Source organism: Sebastes fasciatus, chromosome 7, assembly GCF_043250625.1.
Source record: "Sebastes fasciatus isolate fSebFas1 chromosome 7, fSebFas1.pri, whole genome shotgun sequence".
Taxonomy (NCBI): domain Eukaryota; kingdom Metazoa; phylum Chordata; class Actinopteri; order Perciformes; family Sebastidae; genus Sebastes; species Sebastes fasciatus.
The window spans coordinates 32,563,941-32,581,849 of NC_133801.1; the positions used below are offsets into that span (position 1 = coordinate 32,563,941).

The 17,909-nt window shown below is 39.5% G+C and overlaps 1 protein-coding gene and 1 long non-coding RNA gene across 2 annotated transcripts in view; both read left to right on the top strand.

Annotated features, from left to right (window-relative positions):
- The first annotated feature begins 672 nt into the window (after nucleotides 1-672).
- On the top strand, nucleotides 673-1,537 carry LOC141770635 (uncharacterized). Its single transcript, XR_012594607.1, has 2 exons — nucleotides 673-1,014; nucleotides 1,297-1,537. It is a non-coding gene; the product is annotated as an uncharacterized LOC141770635 (long non-coding RNA).
- Nucleotides 1,538-14,463: 12,926 nt separating this feature from the next.
- gbe1b (glucan (1,4-alpha-), branching enzyme 1b) overlaps nucleotides 14,464-17,909 on the top strand; it is a 99,344-nt gene continuing 95,898 nt past the window's right edge. Inside the window, exon 1 of the mRNA XM_074640381.1 lies at nucleotides 14,464-14,808. Within this exon, the coding sequence (XP_074496482.1) occupies nucleotides 14,711-14,808 (98 nt within the window). The 5' untranslated portion in view covers nucleotides 14,464-14,710. The remainder of the gene's footprint in view (nucleotides 14,809-17,909) is intronic.

The following is a 17,909-nucleotide window of genomic DNA, read 5'->3' on the forward strand; positions in this document are numbered from 1 at the left end:
GCTGTTAACTTCTGCAAAAAAGGGATTGTTATCCATGCTTTTCTCTCAGGATTTTGAATGTCTAGAATGACAAATCATCAGAGCATATGTGTGATAGACATACGATCAGAGAGTAGGGTATGGAGAGTTCATTCCAAAATAAGCTTAAATGATCACTTGGATGTTTGGGTGTGTATGTGTGGTTCTAAAATATATACAAGAAACATAACAGTATTAGCCTTCAATAATATCATTTCATATATAAATTAATAACCCATTGTTATTAGTCTTGAATAATTAAATTAAATAGATAATTATCAAAGAGTCATCAAGTTACCAAAAAAACTCAATGTTATATTCATATTCCAAAAGTGTGACTCATAAAACATCAGGCAAGTAAGCTATATTAGCAAGAAGTATTTCACCATGTCCACGTGTATCTACTCTAATATGCATTGCAAACATAAAGCATGAAAAAGAACGATTTGGGGACTTATAATAAATCAGGTATTATTTATACTAACAATATTTAGCGGTCTAATTTTAGGTAAGAGGTGGTTTGATTCACATTTGTGTCTTTTTGTTTTACCTTGCTATGCCTTGTAGAAGCTGTGTCAGGATCAACCCAGAGAGAGGGACAAAGGCACGACAGGGAAAGGTGACCAGCAAGAAGAGTGGGAAAATGGTTCATAAGAAAGGGACATCCCTGAATCCTCATGTTTGCACCCTCCTGCGGAAGCTCATGGATTTCGAGTGGGACTTTGTGTGAGTTTAACAATCACATCCCTGACTCTGTCTGTAGAGACAAACCCTCCATATCTCACTCAATTACTGAAAATCCCTTTATGTCTGTGTCTCACTTATTCACAATGTTATTTTTTATTTAATTTTGCTTAAAATGTTCAACCTGGCATTATTTATACGTTTAATAATTGACCATATTGAGCCAGCACACAGTATTGTTCAACAGTATTGTTCTGTCTAGTGAACCCCCGCAGTGTAACGGGGGAGGCTATTTCATTTTGAAACAGAAAAGTTACAGTATTTACTCAGTCCACAAAGTACAAATGTTTTAAGCCCATCACTTACTCAGATACACTCACACATGAATTCATTCATTCACAACAGTATTTTTATTTGTAATGGCTATTTTTGTATTTTTGAATTTTATTCTATTTACAATGTTCAACCTGGCATTATTTCTACGTTTAATATTGAAGATGTTTAGCCAGCACGCAGTATTGTTCAATAGGATGGTTCTGTCTAGTGAACCCCCTCAGTGTAACAGGGGAGGCTATTTAATTTTGAAACAGAAAGGTTATGGTATTTACTCAGTCCATGGACTCAGATATTCATACACAGTCAAATATACACCCTCACTCAGTCAGTCAGATACACACACACACACACACACACACACACACACACACTGTGTCTCTTACTCACTCACAACTCATCACACCATTTTTATTTGTAAGAGCTTGAGTATTTGAATGTTTTATTTGGATGTTATTTTCTGTCAAACTCAGGTTATTATAATAAACAAGAATAATATGAATATGCCATGTTGTTGTGTTTATTGTTCAAAATTGTTATTTTTCATTTGCTTGTTAGTTTTTATAGATGCTTAAAATACTGTAATTTGTGGAATTACTACAGGAAATTATTGGACATTTTGATTACAACAAGTTACTGTATTTCTCTGATACAGTAGAGATACTGTAAATTGTACAGTATCTTGCTGGTGAAACTGCAACCAATAAATTACTGTATTTGGAATTATTACAGCAAGTTACTGTATGCTTTGATTACAGTAAGCTGCTGTATTCTTTTGATACAGTACAGATACTGTAAATTGTACAGTAACTTACTGGCGAAACTGCTGCCAGTATTTTACTGTAATTTCTGAAATATTACAGCAAATTACTGTATGATTTGATTACAGTAAGCTGCTGTATTCTTTGATACAGTACAGATACTGTAAATTTTACAGTAAAATACTGGCAGCAGTTTCTCCTGTAAGTTACTGTAATTTTACAGGAAAAAGTTTTACAGTGTACTTTTACCACCTTTATGAGCTTATACTTAAAATCATCACCACCAACCCACTTTAAGCAGCAGACTGAGAAAATTACCAACTCAATAAATGACTATAAACTCATAATGGAATCACAACGCTGCATATAGACAGTCTCTTCTCATGAGGTTACAGTATGTAGTTTTAACAAGCAGCAGATGCCCATCAGTATATAGGCTCAATATCACCAATGGATAATACTGAGGGTAGCAGCAGTATAAAACACAAAAATAAGAGCTCAGCAGTTTAGATGTAATTACAATATGAAGAACAGTAAAGCAGGCTGTCACGTAAACCTATTGGTTTGGAGTGAAATATGTCTGATGCTTTGCTGAATATGAAAGGTGTGGACAAGATGTGGACTGTGACAACAGTCATGAGTTTCCTATGAAGCCAATATTATTGATATGAATGAAAACAACAGCATGATTACATATTTAAAGCCAATATACAATATTACTCTCTACCAGAAACCCATGAAAGCATCATAATGCAGGTGCCTAACAAGAATCAAAGTAAATGAGAGTTCAACCACTACAAGAAAGTAATCAACAATAAATACCATGCAACAAGTGCATAAAGCTAGATAGCAGCAGCAAAGAGCAGAAGTTAGCAGCCTTAGTTTACTAATATTGCCAAGACATTACCAACACACAGCGTGCTGTGAACACAAGCAGTCCTTACCTTGTTGAAGTGAAGCTGCTGGCAGCAGGACACACAGAACTCCAGCTACTGGCCTGAAGTCCACCTTTGTGGCTCATAGACGTCAAACAGCAGATGAACTGAGGCAAAGTCAGCAGCAGGAAGCTCCAGCCTGGATAATTTCCCCAGAAAGCCATCCTGAAGCAGAGCATCATCTAATAAGCCCAATGGTCAGACTGTCTGCAGGCTAGCTAGCTTGTAAAACGCAGCAGCAGCAGCAGCGGTGCTAGCAAAATACACCTCATCATACACAGTCATTGCAGAGTGAAACAGTGGACGTTTAAATAACCCGCCAAATTTGCAAAAGGTGGGTTAGATACGTGTTGACAAGCCCCCCAGTGGACATACTGTGTTTCAGAGGCTGTAGGTCAGTTTTATATACAGGCTGCTGGTATCATATGAAACCAGAAAACCTAATATGGTAATAACCAAGTCCTGCTAGCTTGTCCGGAAGGAGGCTAATTAACTGTTATGTGTGGTGTTATAGCACCTATTCATAGTTTTCACGTGACGTCACGGCCCTCTGGGAACGCCCCCCTGGAGGGCAAAACAACCGTCTCCCGCTGCCCGCCAGCTAACAAGGTGACTGAATTTAGTCGCAGACCTTTTGATTTTCGCCATTTATTGAAAATGCCGGACAGTTGTTGTGCAATTGGATGCACTAACCGACGGGGAGACAAACCTGGGATGTGCTTTTACCGTATCCCTTCAGAAAAAGACAATTTAGAGAGGAGGAGATTGTGGATTTCTGCCCTCAGACGTGACTCTGTCCCCGGGGAGAGCAAACAATAGCAGCCATCAAAGTATACACGTATTTGCAGCGAACATTTCATCAAAGGTAAGCTCAATTTAATACTGTGCATGTTAATTATTATATTGTTAGTCATTAGTTATATCTGTTTGTTGTTGTTCCGACATAATTCGTTATCATAGACGGACTCAACCAACTCCAGTGAGTGACATTAACTTCAGCTGTTAGCTAACGCTAGCTAAATACAACCTGAGTCAAAGAAGTTCAGACGCCGTGGTAAATGAAATCAGAATACAACTATGTGCAAATACTTTTCGACCTTTGTTGAATTAAATACAAAGACAAGATGTTAAAGTTTATATGTTCAGAGGTAGTACACTCCATGTAAATTTAGTCTCCCAGCATGCAGTGTGTTCTGCGATACCACCCTCTACCCCTCTGCCTACACACTTCCACTCCGTTTGTGCGTTCACGTGGAGGGTCCGCCATATTAAGTGCCATCCCAAACCAATCACTGGGGAGCAGAAGTGGGTTATAAAACCCTCCAACAGGGAGCCTGCATCAATGCCGACTTAACCAGCTGCCCTTACTTGCCTTGAGCAACGTCGTTTTGTGTTCGCTATGGAACACGCTCCAATGTCAGTTCCGTACGACTATGGATACAAACATTTACTCGTAAACTGCTCAAACTAAGATGGACATTTAATTTTTTCTGTTTTATAGTCATACAGACATTATCAACTTAAAGTGAATAGATCGCATTTAGGATCAAATATACCCTTATCTAGTCTAGAAAACGGTAACATTTGACATATAGACATACTTAAAGTATAAAAAATAATAAATATACAGTATGTTGTGTATATATATACTGTATATACTGGAAAAACAAAATTTGGAAACTTGTGTTTGGTGGATTATTTCTCTGTTGTTCCAATGCTAATGGTCATTGTATTTTACATCGTTGGAAAGCCTGTTTATTTACCTTCGCAATGATGTCCAACTTGTAAGGATCATGCATTTGTGGGATGAGCAGCACAGCTGATTATGTGGGTAGCGCCCAAGAAAAATTTGCCAAAATGCTCCTGTTGGTATTGACTCTTGTTTTGAGTTGTTTGGTGGATTGGATGATTGAACTCTCTATCAGTAACAAGGAACACACAAGACATATTGGCTATTTTACACTTTATTCATTTAATACACCGCCAGGAGCCTCAGTAGCGGTGGAAGATCCATACGCAGCCACAACAGCCTGGCACCTCCTCCTCATGCTGGTCACCAACCTGGTCACACGTTGCTGTGGGATGGCGTTCCATTCCTCAACCAGGATTGGTTGCAGGTCAGCCAGCGTGGTTGTGTTGGTCACTCTAACACGTACAGCACACCCAAGCTGATCCTACAAGTGTTGAATTGGGTTGAGGTGTAGACTCTTGGCAGGCCGTTCCATTCTCTCTACTCCCACATTGTGGAGGTAGTCTGTGATAACCCTGGCTCTGCGGGGGCGAGCGTTGTCATCTTGGAGGATGAAGTTAGGTGCCAGATTGTGGAGATATGGGATCGCCACTGGCTGCAGAATCTCATCCCGATATCTCACTGCATTGAGATGGCCTTCAATGATGACAAGCCTTGATTTGCCAGTGAGGGAGATGCCGCCCCACACCATGACATAGCCCCCACCAAAAGCTGTTACTCGATCGGTGCAACAATCAGCATAGCGTTCTCCGCGTCGTCTCCATACTTTGACCCTGCCGTCCAACTTTGGCAGACAGAACCTGGACTCATCACTGAACATGACATTCCCCCACATGTTCAGGTTCCATTGTCTGTGTTGTCAACACCAGCGCAAACGGGCCTGACGGTGAAGGGCAGTCATTGCAGGCTTCCTGGTAGCCTTATGAGAATACACTGTTTAGAGCATTTTGGCAAATTTTTCTTGGGCGCTCCCCACATAATCAGCTGTGCTGCTCATCCCACAAATGCATGATCCTTACAAGTTGGACATCATTGCGAAGGTAAATAAACAGGCTTTCCAACGATGTAAAATACAATGACCATTAGCATTGTAACAACAGAGAAATAATCCACCAAACACAAGTTTCCGAACTTTGTTTTTCCAGTTTATATATATCAGCAGCTATAACCCCATAATAAGCAAACAGCCGTGCAATAATCTGGTTTACTCTGGCATTAACACTGCATTTATTTATACAGTATATTTAAACTAATATTCATATTTATTTATACTATTATTGCACAATTAATGATAGATCCTATTTTTCAGCATTATTATATGCAGTGTTATTATACATATTTCTTATTTATATTGCCTTGTGATTTCTCTATGTTTATATATATATATATATTCTAGATTGGGAGCAAAATGTAACTACATTTTCCCGCGGGGATCAATAAAGTATTTCTGATTCTGATATTATTATTATATGAGTGGGAGGGTGTAGGGACTGGATTGGAATTGGGCCAAAGTCGGTTGTCAACTAACATTATGGTCTGCCTTGTCTTTGTAACACCACAAACCCAAACAATAATCAAAGTAAATTTTGGCAAGGAAAAAACTGGCATGGCCATTTTCGAAAGGGTCCCATGACCTCTGACCTCAAGATATCCCTCAACATATGTAAGAGGTTGCCACTGCCACTGATGGCTTGAGGCTAGGCTGTATTGCAACATTAGGCAATTTGTAGTCGGACAACAGTTTTTAGCAATGAAATATAAAGATTCAAGTCAAAGACTTTTTTGTCTTGTTTTCTTTAGATTTAATTCACTGCAGTGCTTTCTTAAAATACTGTAGGTCTAACAATACCTTGTTTGGATAATCAAAGTCACTCTAGTTTAAATAACATAAATACTGTAGCATTTCAACATAGCCTATGTGTCACTTCAAATTAAGAAAAAAATAAATAAATAAATAAAATGTTATATCCACAGCCAGCAGTCAACACTTTGTACACAGAGCAACATAATAGATGAGTTAAAACTATACAGTCTGTTTTGGGTGCAAAATTAATTTAAAATGCACAAATGAGTTCTCCATTGTTATGTGTAAATATATCAGTAACTGAGACAATATTATGTTTTTGTGAAGAGAATCAGCACCGATTTTTAATGTGCATTAAAAAACGAGGCTCATTTCAGCAGCCCTCATTAAAACTGATTGATGCCTCTACAAAAAAATAGCTGGATGGCTTTTTTCATTTGATAATTGCCTTTAATGATACATTCAAGCCACGTTAATACCAACATTTTCTCCCTCTGTGACAAGTGTCAGGTGAAATGAAATATGAAAATGTTATGGTAGCCTTTCAATGGAAGTCATATTTTCTGAGTCGGAAATAGTTGTCCCTTATATATTAATGGATATGTTCAGTCAAATTGTGGGAACTCTACTGAGCTCAGCTGAATTCCGATCTTGAGGCTAATGGAGGACATTATGTGTCTCTTGAGTTAATTGTTTTAATGCAAATGTCCACTGGTTCGAATTGATAACTGATTTGGGCTTAAAGACTTAACTTAAAAGGAGAACAGCCTGAAAAATTGACTTCATTATCATATTACAGCTAAAACACAATTTCAAAGACAATATTCAGAAAGCTGCACATTCTCATGTACCCAACCACACCAAGGTTTCTGTAGCATGTGTCTGCCTTGAAATAAAAAAGAAATGAACAAAATATTTAGCTCTTTTACTCTGAATATAAATTTTTTCTCTAATGTTTCTGAATATTTCCGTATGCCCTTTGTCTCTGAATAACAGCATCTGGCTAAAATATGAATGAGGTATGTGGATCCACTTTTGTTTTTGTCTCGTCCTGACTGAGAATTATTGTTTTTGTTCTCATGGCTTGATCTTAAAAAGCTTGTGGAGACACAAACTCACACTGTGAACAAAATGTAAATACAGCACATTCATTCATTGTTTTAAAGCCTCTTTCATCTTTGCAACTAAATGGAAATTGTATGCCGTCTGACTTCCGTTGCTCCTAAAGTAGTGTTATTATGGAAAGGATGGCCTCTGAGCGAGGCGAAAAGTGTTTTGCACTCGGCAGCTCACGTTACCGCAGTGTTGGAAAGTGTGGTGTGAGCAGAGGTACTTGGTTGGTTGCAATTTGCAACCACACCACTAGATGCCACCATATCCCACACAAAGTACCCTTAAAGGTCTAAGTGTTAGTAAATATTTGTTATGTTGATTATTGAGCCTAATCTCAACCAGTAGTTTAACAGCAAAATATTCCCTTGTCCTCATGGCCGGCTTAAGGCATAGGCCATATAGGCGTTCGCCTATATGGCGTCACCTTCTGGGGGGCGCTGGTTGCTCTCTAAAAAAAAAAAATGCATTGTGGTAACAAATGAACAAATAAAGAAAGAAAGAAAGAAAGAAACACACTTTTCACCAAAAGGGCTAGAGCCGGCCCTGCTTGTCCCTTCTTACTGATTCTCTGAAATCAAACCTTTTTTATTTGCAGCATACTCCGACAGCATATCAGGAGGGCCGAGAGGGAGATGATATTCTCACGGTGTGCCAGGCAAGTCAATAACGGCCACAGCAGGTACTGAATTAGTCATCAGGATACGTATTATATTTAATATCGTGAGGCCAGTGTTTTCTCTAACCTTATTTGACAATCGTCTCCTTGTTTCCGTTAAAGAAGCCTTGACTTCCCCTCGCTGAGGCCCAGCTGAAGTTCGGCCTCTTCACCCTCTTTCTTTGACGGCGTCCCTTGAGCCCCCGCTGCTTGATTTAAACCATTTGGCCTGTTATATTGGGAGGTCAGGTGTTAACAATCCGCTTCTCCTGAATGGGCTGACTAGCCTGAAATTCATAAATTAGTTTTGCCGAAAAACCCTGAGTGTGGCGATACAGGCTCTGCTTACCTCCTCGTGTCCTCCATCTACATCAGCAGCTATGACTTTGCGACCACAGGAAACCACTGTGATTCATCTATGTTAAACTACGTTGCATTCAATGCCCATATCCACAATACGTTTGTGAATAATTCAGAAAGAGTACACGAGTGTTTGCATATGAGGGTCCTATCAGCACTATAAAGAGATACATAACCCCGGTGGGCTCAGTCAACACATCCTTTGTGTTCTGCCTCACACGTACACACCGATATCGCTGCAGCTTCCGCCCTCTGTAATGTCCCTCATTAAAGATCTCTCTCCTCGTGTCAGTCTCTGGTCCTCTCCGAGATCCCAGCTCCTCCATCCTTGAAACTGAAGGCTGGAGTGAATCTTATCGCCTCTCATTAGCTTCATTCCCATTCTATCATGGCTCCCTTTATTGCTCAGTGTTAACCTTCTCACTTGGGAGCATTCATGGAGAGGCGGTGTCCTTCTGTCAGAGGAATCGCAATATTTCAGCACACTTATCCCTGACATATAATTTGAACCACAACAAAAAAGAGGTTGTGCCTGGATCATGCTAATTTAATTTCTTACAATTATCATATATTTCCTTTTCGTGTTACTGAGAGCTGTTACAATAGGAGCGTATGAGCAGTTTAATTTATATAGCTCTGTATTAGAGGGATTGGTGCCAAAGAAAATGCATCATGAAGTGCATATTTTTAGGTGTTCATGGACTGTAAACCACAAAACTGTCTGAACCTAATTGTCTGATGAGGAATTATGTAATATTCAGTTCCACAGACTTTGAAATCAGCAGCAATTTGAGACACAGAAAATGTATACTAATTATGTTGTTGGATGGATGCAGTTCCAGAACCATTGCCTTATGCTTTTGTTTAGTTTGATTGATGTATTTTGCATTGATGCAAATAAATTGTCCCTTTTTTCCCCCCAAACAGAAGAGCTGACTCTACTCCTGCCTGACAGCTAGAGTTGGGCGATGTCTGTTGTTTTGAAAAGCTACTCCTCTGAAAATATCTACTGCTGTGACGCAGCGTCCACACACACTCAGTCACATTGTTGCCCGACCAAAAATACATCATCTTCATCTTAATCGAGCACCGCGCGTACAGACCCGGAGTTGCAATCCTCAGAGACGGTGCTTGTATCAGGGAATCAAATTGGCTGCAAATATGGATTAAAATTAGAGACTGGGGTGTCCACTATTCATCTATATTGACATTGAATTAATCTGTCCTCTTTGCCTTGCCATTTGGACGTGACATTGGAAATATTGTGTGTTTTTTTGCCACAGCAACTGACGGTTCTCAGTTATATTTACATATTTTTTCTTATAAATATCTTAACAAATATCAGGGTCTTACAGTATCACTGCCAGTTATCTCATTTTTAAATAATTTGGAGTCTTCTTTTTATCTTCTCTGCTCATTTACCTGCCTATTATAGTTTCCTCGCGTGGCCCTCAGAAACATTGCACATGATTTAGCATTTCATTTCCACATCAAAACTGTCAACTTCTCAGTTGCGAAGATATTTGGAAAAGCAGATTTTCTTTGCCTATATGTAAATAGCGCCATTGTCTGTGAATGAGACATGAATGGCATCTTTCAAAATGAATCAAACATTTCTCTTGCTGACTATTTCCAAACACAAATATGGAACAAAGGGGTGTAGAGACTTCTTCATGCCACAAGTTCAACATTTTCTCAAACATCTATTGCATTTCTCCGCCACAAAATGTGTAAAATTATGTTCTTAGTACATTAAAAGATTATGTATGTTTTTTTTTTTCCCATTTAGCCTTTATATTCATCCCAATTTCCTGTGGAGTAAACATGCTGGTTTTCCGCATTACCCTGCTCCACATTAGTACGATTGCATGCAGTCATATTGGAGCCACCACAATTAGGACAAAGTGATCAAACTCAAAGCTTTGATTTGCAGAGAGATGCTGCCGCTTAGATGTATGCACCACTTTGTTTTTCATCCTTTTTAATTGTTTAATAAATGGCTGCAGGCAGCTTCTGTATCCTGTCTCTATCTATTCATATGACACTATATTTCTTATTAAAACATTTGGAGTTACAGTTTTAGTATTCACTGACGTCCCTTCTATCTTCAGCTATCTTTTTTTGCCTTAGAGGTGTATTATGGAGATTGAACACTCTGGGAAGTAATTCTCTCAGCTTGGTTGCATTACAATCCTTTGATGAATAATTACAGGTATTGAAAGACTAATTGTATTTTTTTTCATTAGACATGATATCATTGTAGCACGCCTGTATACTCACATCAATTTAGTCCAATGAGAAGCTTGTTTGTGTCGGCTTCAATTAAAGTCACGCTGGCAGTCGAAACTAGCATTTCAATTGTGTTTTGCATCTGTCATAGTTTTTATAACTAAAACAGGATTCTGCGGTGGGACATACAGTTCAGTACCACTGGGAGGCAAAGCTCATAGCTTCATCATCATCATCATCATCATCATCATAATCAACATCATCTGCATTCTTCTGAATGAATAAATCAAAGGCACCCAGGGTTGTAACCACGGTGTCTTAGGAAAAGGAAACGGAGAATAGGAAGATTTTGTTGGGGTGAAATTTGGGTGAACAGGGTGGGAGGAATGGTGGCATGCTTTGATGGAAAATAAAAACTATAAATCTGCCATTTTCAGTTTGATTCTGTCCCTGTATCAAAGGTAGAGGAGTTTTAAGCCTATACACAATCTTTGACAGAGCATCAGGTGGTAGACTAAACAACATCCAGAAAAGGACATACCCACAACAGTAACCACAAATGTCAAGCAGACCCAGGGCCGCTTTAAGGCAAAGACCATATAGGCGGTCACCTAGAGCGCCACCTTCTGGGGGGCGCTGGTTGCCATCTAAAAATATATATATTTTTTTTTTTAATTAAAACTTTTTAAAAAAAAGGCCTGTTGGTGCTCTTCCTCTTTTTCTGCACATTGAGGTAACAAAGGAACAAAGAAAGAAAGAAAGAAAGAAAAACACTTTTCACCCCTGTAACTCTCTTTCTCACTTTTAAGCCAACAATATCAAGGATCAATTGTTTAATTATATTGTAATAAATACAGTTAGCGATGTCTGATGTGTGTTGCGGTTTACGGTTCTAGGGTTAGGGTTCTGGTTCTGGGGGGCTCCAAATCCCAATTTCGCCTATAGGGCACCAAAAGGGCTATAGAGCCGGCCCTGAGCAGACCTACAGAAAACAACAGTGGACTTATATTAGGCCACATACCAACCAACATTATTTGTCAACTCCTAATGTAATACAGGCTCTTATATTTTCTGTTATTATTTCTCTTCCTGTTGACATGTTAAATCATTTTTCAGCGTTATCCCTTGGAGCTCTGTTCTACTTTGGAAAAATCACATAAAGATCAGATTGCCTGACCTCTTTTATAGCTGACAAATGTTGCATTCAACCTCATATAACCCATCTCTGTAGCAGTGTTTGTAAGTGTGATATTCATGAAGTTTTATATATTAAGATGAGTGTGTATATACCATATAAACATTAAGCTCATCATTAAAGTTATTTAAGTTATAAAGAGGGGTTGGAATTTATAAGTGTGTACTGTCTACTCCTTTTTGAACATATATTTATTTATTTATTAAGTTTATATATATATATATATGTTTTTTTTTTATTATTTGTTTCATGTGTGAATTAAATCTATCTAAAGTGTTTTCACATTCTACAGCTGCTGTCAGCAGCCTATAGTTGATTAGACTCTGCAGTCACTTAGTGTATATGGATCTGTATCATTAGAGAAGTGTTATTTAGCCCCATATTGACTGTGTGCAACATAATCAATTTTAATCAAATGAAATATTTTTGGGGAAATAATTTAGCCCAGAGTCTTTTCAGAGTGATCTTAACTTTTAGGGACAGATTGATAATCTACAACAAGGTGATTGATGTTTTTTTCTTGCTAAAAGCAGTGCTGACAGAAATCTCCCCTCTGGTGGGAAAACAAATATTTCTTTACTATTGCAATTTTACGTGTATTATATCTCCGTGTCGTCCATTACAGCTGAGGAAATCGTTTAACTGAATTAAACAGATTGCCTAGGTAATATAAATTGTAGTTGCTGCTCATTTTGCTATATTGCTTACAGATAGCCTAAAATCAATCAACCACTTCCTTCAGCTCATCAAGTTAACATCCTTCAGATAAAATCTCATATTTTATCTGCTGTTGTCATTGGGTAGCCCGCTGCGTCGTTCCACATAAATATTTTTTTTGTTTAGCTGTGAATCACAGACAACATTTATTGGCATAACCTTCTCGGGTGGACAGCACACTCGTTTCATCTATTACCAACAGATGGCTCTTTAGAAATGACACTCCCTTTGTGACTTTTATTTTGTGAGGACAAGGACAACACTTTCAAGAGCTGTACTATTTCTTCAGTCGGCATGCATATTTATCAGCCTTTTCCAAGAGGGATTTAATCTAAATTATAGCAAGGTTATCCTTCTCGAGTCCATTAAGTTCGTTCTGCCACTTCACTGAAGTAGTTTGTGGCAAAACGTATTGAGGCCACAGACAATAAGATCAAAGAAAGACATGCAGATTAGGAGAGAAGTCACCGCACACAAACACACACACACACACACACAGTGTGCCTGTGAGTTTGCCTCAGTACAGCGGCAGTTTCATTCAGTTCTGTGACAGGAGGCCTTGACATTACACAAACTTTGTCGAAATTAGACTTTGTTCAAATCAATGAAGATCTTGCTTTATGACGTCTGTCTCAGTTCATGTACCAAAGTACTTTTTTACTGAATAACAAACCACAAACCACAATGCAGTTTGGGCTGATAAAGTTTCACCATTGAACATGAAGAATAGGAGATTTTTTTTTCCATACAACACATTCATTTATTTATGTTCAAGTATTCTACAAAAGGTGCTTAACTGTGAGGCTATAGTTTTATGTTTAACTTTCAACTGACATTGAGTAAATAATTAATTTTATTATTACCTGGAATTATTAACAATAGATGGGGCTGAAAATGTCCAGAGGGAAGCACAAGATGAACAGCTAAGTGGTCATTCTAATCAAAAGGGTTCATCCCCGCCTTAGGAGAGTGAGGTGTCAGTAATCTGCCAAGTGCATAGCGAGGAGTCTGGTCTGGGTGTCAAGTTGACATTTTGGCTGGAAGGTGAAAGACTGACTGGACGGAGTGTCCAAAATGAGAAGGGCTCGTCCTCTGTGGAAAATAAATGCGGTCAGCAAAATTCACAATAAATAAATAATTTATGTTGAGTTAGCTAGTAATTCTCAAGACAGTGTGTCATGGACCAAGGTGTTGGTCAAGGTGCAATATTTAAGTAATATAGCCTACCTATTAATGCACCGATAATAAAAATCCAATGATATAATAATCTGAAATGGACCATTCTGCATAATGAGTACTATTACTTTTGGTACTTTAAGTCTATTCTAATAGTTTGTACTTTTACTTAAGTAACATTTTGAATTTACTTGTAAGAGTATTTGTACACTCTGGCATTACCACTTTCACTCAAGTAAAGTATCTGAGTACTTCTTCAGCACTGTTTGTTGGTATTGTTACTGTTCTCATGCATTGCCTGGATAACCTGCTGCTGTAACACACTAAAGTACATCTATCTATCTATCTATCTATCTATCTATACATCTACTGTATACATCTATACATCCTATATGTTAATTTGATCTGACAATGTTGCTAAAATAAAGGTCATGGTGTCACTGAAATCCTTAGGAATCATCCTTTATGACAATGAATATTCATAGAAAAAGCCCTGATATTATGGTCAGTATTTGTCGAGATCACAGATAAATCATTCTAGATCAATAGAGACATATTACATGTTGCTACATCTCTATTATTTTTAGCAGGTAATTTTTTTTTTTACAACCTCAAAGTCAAGCAGACAAACCGCCTACAAAGCTACAAAGCTGCACATCTGCACATCTGCATACAGATCCGAGTCCTGTTCATGTTCCCTCTGACGCGCCAGATGCTTCCTCTGCTGTCATCTTAAAGTTACACTGTATCCCAGCACCGCACGGCTCGGCTCGGCTCTCTCTCATCTCTGACCCGCTGGTAAACACAGCGTGTCGTGATGGGAAGGGCTTGGCACAAAGCAGCGTGGCACGTTGTTGTTGTCGGATACTAAAAACTCGCACACAGCCCGCCTGTCCTCTGTCTGACACTGACAGTGCGTCCGGCCAGCAGCAGCAGCAGCAGCAGCAGTCGGTGCTCGATTGGTTCGGTCTGGAGTAACCATGGCAGAGCCAGAGGATAATGTTGCAATTCCTGAGTTCAGCTGCCTTCTCCAAATGGATCCCTCTCTCAAAGCGTACGAGCAGGACTTCAAGAGGAGGTAAAACACGGCTTAAACGGCGCTTTTGTGCACAGCTTGTCCCCGAAATGAGTCCCCGGTAAAGCGGGCAGAAGCCGCTTACGGTGGCTGTCGTGTCTTGAAATGAAAACACACAACTAACAGATAAACGCGATGTTTGCATCCCATCAGACAGCCGCCCTCTGTAGGCAGGGTTGACATTAGTGGATGAATAGAGGTCGCTTTTCACTCTCATGCTCAGCAGCTAGCTAGCTCTGCTCTCTCTCTCTCTTCCTGCCTGCTGAAGAACAACACAGTGTTCAGTTTATGTAACATTAATGAACCGCTGACATTTTTACAAGACAAGTTAGTGAAGAAGGCAAAGTCGCGTCTCAACTTCCTGTGTTTGACAGTTCAAAAGAGGCATGCGTCAGGTGACGTGCACGTTGCGTGGTGAGGTGGTGCGTTCAGGGTGCTTTGGGCTGATGCTGTCTGATCCTCTCTGTTGTGGTTTGGTGCTGCTGGAGCCGGTGTGGTCCAGCATCACAACACAGTCCTCTGCTTTCTGCGGGCCCTGGTCCTCATTAGAACGACTCTCCCTGCTCATTGTGTCTGGTTTGTTATCGAGGCATCAGTTCTCCCTAAAATGTGCTTTAGAATTGGATTAAACGCTTCCATCTCAGAGCAGCAGCAGCAGCAGCAGCAGCCTCCAGCAGCTGATTGGGTTGGTTTGTGTGCAGTGTGAGAGAGGCTCTGCTGCAAACACAAATAACCTCCCACATTAATTGACTTTATGCTGCACTCACATGCTGCATGATTTTACCCTTCAGCCTCGGTTTGGCCTCCGTACAAATTAATTATTAGGGTGGAAGTCTTAAGTAGCTGACTTTGTCTCTGTGTGTGTGTGTGTGTAGTGATTGTGCATTTATTAATCTGGGATTATGTCCAGCACAAATTCCAATCACATTTTGTTTGTGCAGTTGCCAAAGTATGATGGTTGATGGTATCAAACTACATGTAGCTTGTATCCTGTGGCTCCAAGATTTTTATGACCAGACTAGAAATGTTTCCATGATGCATCCTCTCTTAATTGAGTCATATGGAGGCTATTTATACCACTTATGCACAAACCAAAGCGGAAAGTCCTGATAAATAATATAACAGCTTTGTTATTGTTATTGTCAATGAGAGCTGCACAGGATGTGAATGAACCAGAATGCTACTTCAGATGATAACTTTTGTGATCAAAACACTTCTTGGACTGTAAAATAATAATAATTTTAATATAGATTTAAACACTTTTTATTCGGATTTGTAATTTATATTTTTTGCTAAATTGTCCTAGTTCCTTGTAACATGGTTTGTGGGCTCACCAAACATATTCACATGTCTATAGTGCATTATGATATGTTTATACTGTATAACTGTATAATTATAGTTATGAACACTCATAAATATTAATAATGCTTTATAACAATAATCATAGACTTATAAGGTCAAGTATCATAATACTTCACTCACTGACATTTCAAATTCAAAACCTTTCAATAGAATCAAGTTTAATTAACTAAACTGGAAGTTCATAAACATCTGTTTTGCTGATTAGTCATTACCATTATAAGGTCACCATTAGGCCTGTTTATTCTCTGTCGCTTTTATCACCAAAATATTACAGTGAATATTTATTATAGAGAGGATATTTGCTTATTATAGTGAACACTGAAACACATTTTAAATACAACTGTGCTTAAATTAGCGCAGCACCTTACAGAGACCTGGAAAGACCAGACATGTGTCCTTCAGTTGTCCTTGTGCCTATCTCCAAATGTAAATACAGACTGTGAGTCAATAGACAGTGCAGCTTTTTGTGTAATCTTCAGTTTTTGTTCATGTTTTTGGTTCTTGGTGCCTTTTTAATTGCAACGAGTTCTGGTTTTAACCTGATAAACAGACCGGACTGGGTGCACTTGACTGAGCAACACAATGTTCCAGTTAATAATAACTCAATCATGCATTCTTCTTTGAGAGGATCTTGTGGGCTCATCTCATGGAGAAAAGGCCATATGGCTCAGGCTCACTCAGTGACAGTGTATTTATTTAGCACAATTCTCCACCTCCTGTCAAATCAGCCTCACCTGCTGGATGTCTTTATAAAAAATGAGTGTAATGTTTTTTACTTACAAGCAGACAGCGATAATGATCTACAGCTCACATTGCTGCGGTAGCCGCTCGCTGTCGGGTCGTCCCCGTCAAGACTGGGCCTTCAAACTTTGCTTAGGGGCCATATTAGTTTAATCCATTTTCATTACCATGTCAGATCTTGTCTCTAATGTGGCAGGTAAAGGACCACCTGCTCTGTATTTGAAGCATGTGAGCGGGGCTCTAGTCTTGCAGCGAGATGAGCGTGTCGGTTCCATCTCAGACACAGCTTGGGATCGCCAGGCTTCACAGAGCCCCAGACGTGTCTCAAACACCTGTCGCGCTGATGAAACTCGCACGTAAATTAGTTTACATATAGGGGCACTGCTGTGTGAAGGTTAATTCTTGATTAGCCCCTGGTGTCCTCAGGCCCAGAGGCCAAACGCCACGCCATGAACACAGGCATAGAAATCAAGAGCTTTCTCAGGCTGCAGCGTCACGCTGGGTCCCCTCGCCGAGCTGCACAGTGCTAAGAATTCAGCTGGCTTATCAGAAAGAGACCTATGACCACGCAGGCTGATTCTTTAGATTTAAGCGCCATGTCATGGCTCAAGACTGCCCGCATCTTGTTGAACTTTGGTTGACACCAGATACAGCCGGTATGGACACACAGTTCAAATTATTCCAGCAGATTCTGCAGGCCTCCCATTCTAATGAGTCATTCCGTGGTTTGTGGGGCAGCTCCTATTTCATTTCATCAGGATGCTAGTTTCAGAATGAATGTGAAAACAAGCGTTGATGCAGCACACAGGTTACAGCCCCAGTGAGCGTTGCTCTGTTGACATGCTTCATTATTTACCCTTCCTGTTGCGCAAGTCTGCAGGAAGGGCTGCAAGGATTTTGCAGCTTGTGGCACCATGTATCTCCTAAATTGGACCAAATGAAAGTCGGGAGCATTGGGAGCAGTGGCGGCTGGTGGATTTTTTTTTGGGTAGGGCCAATCA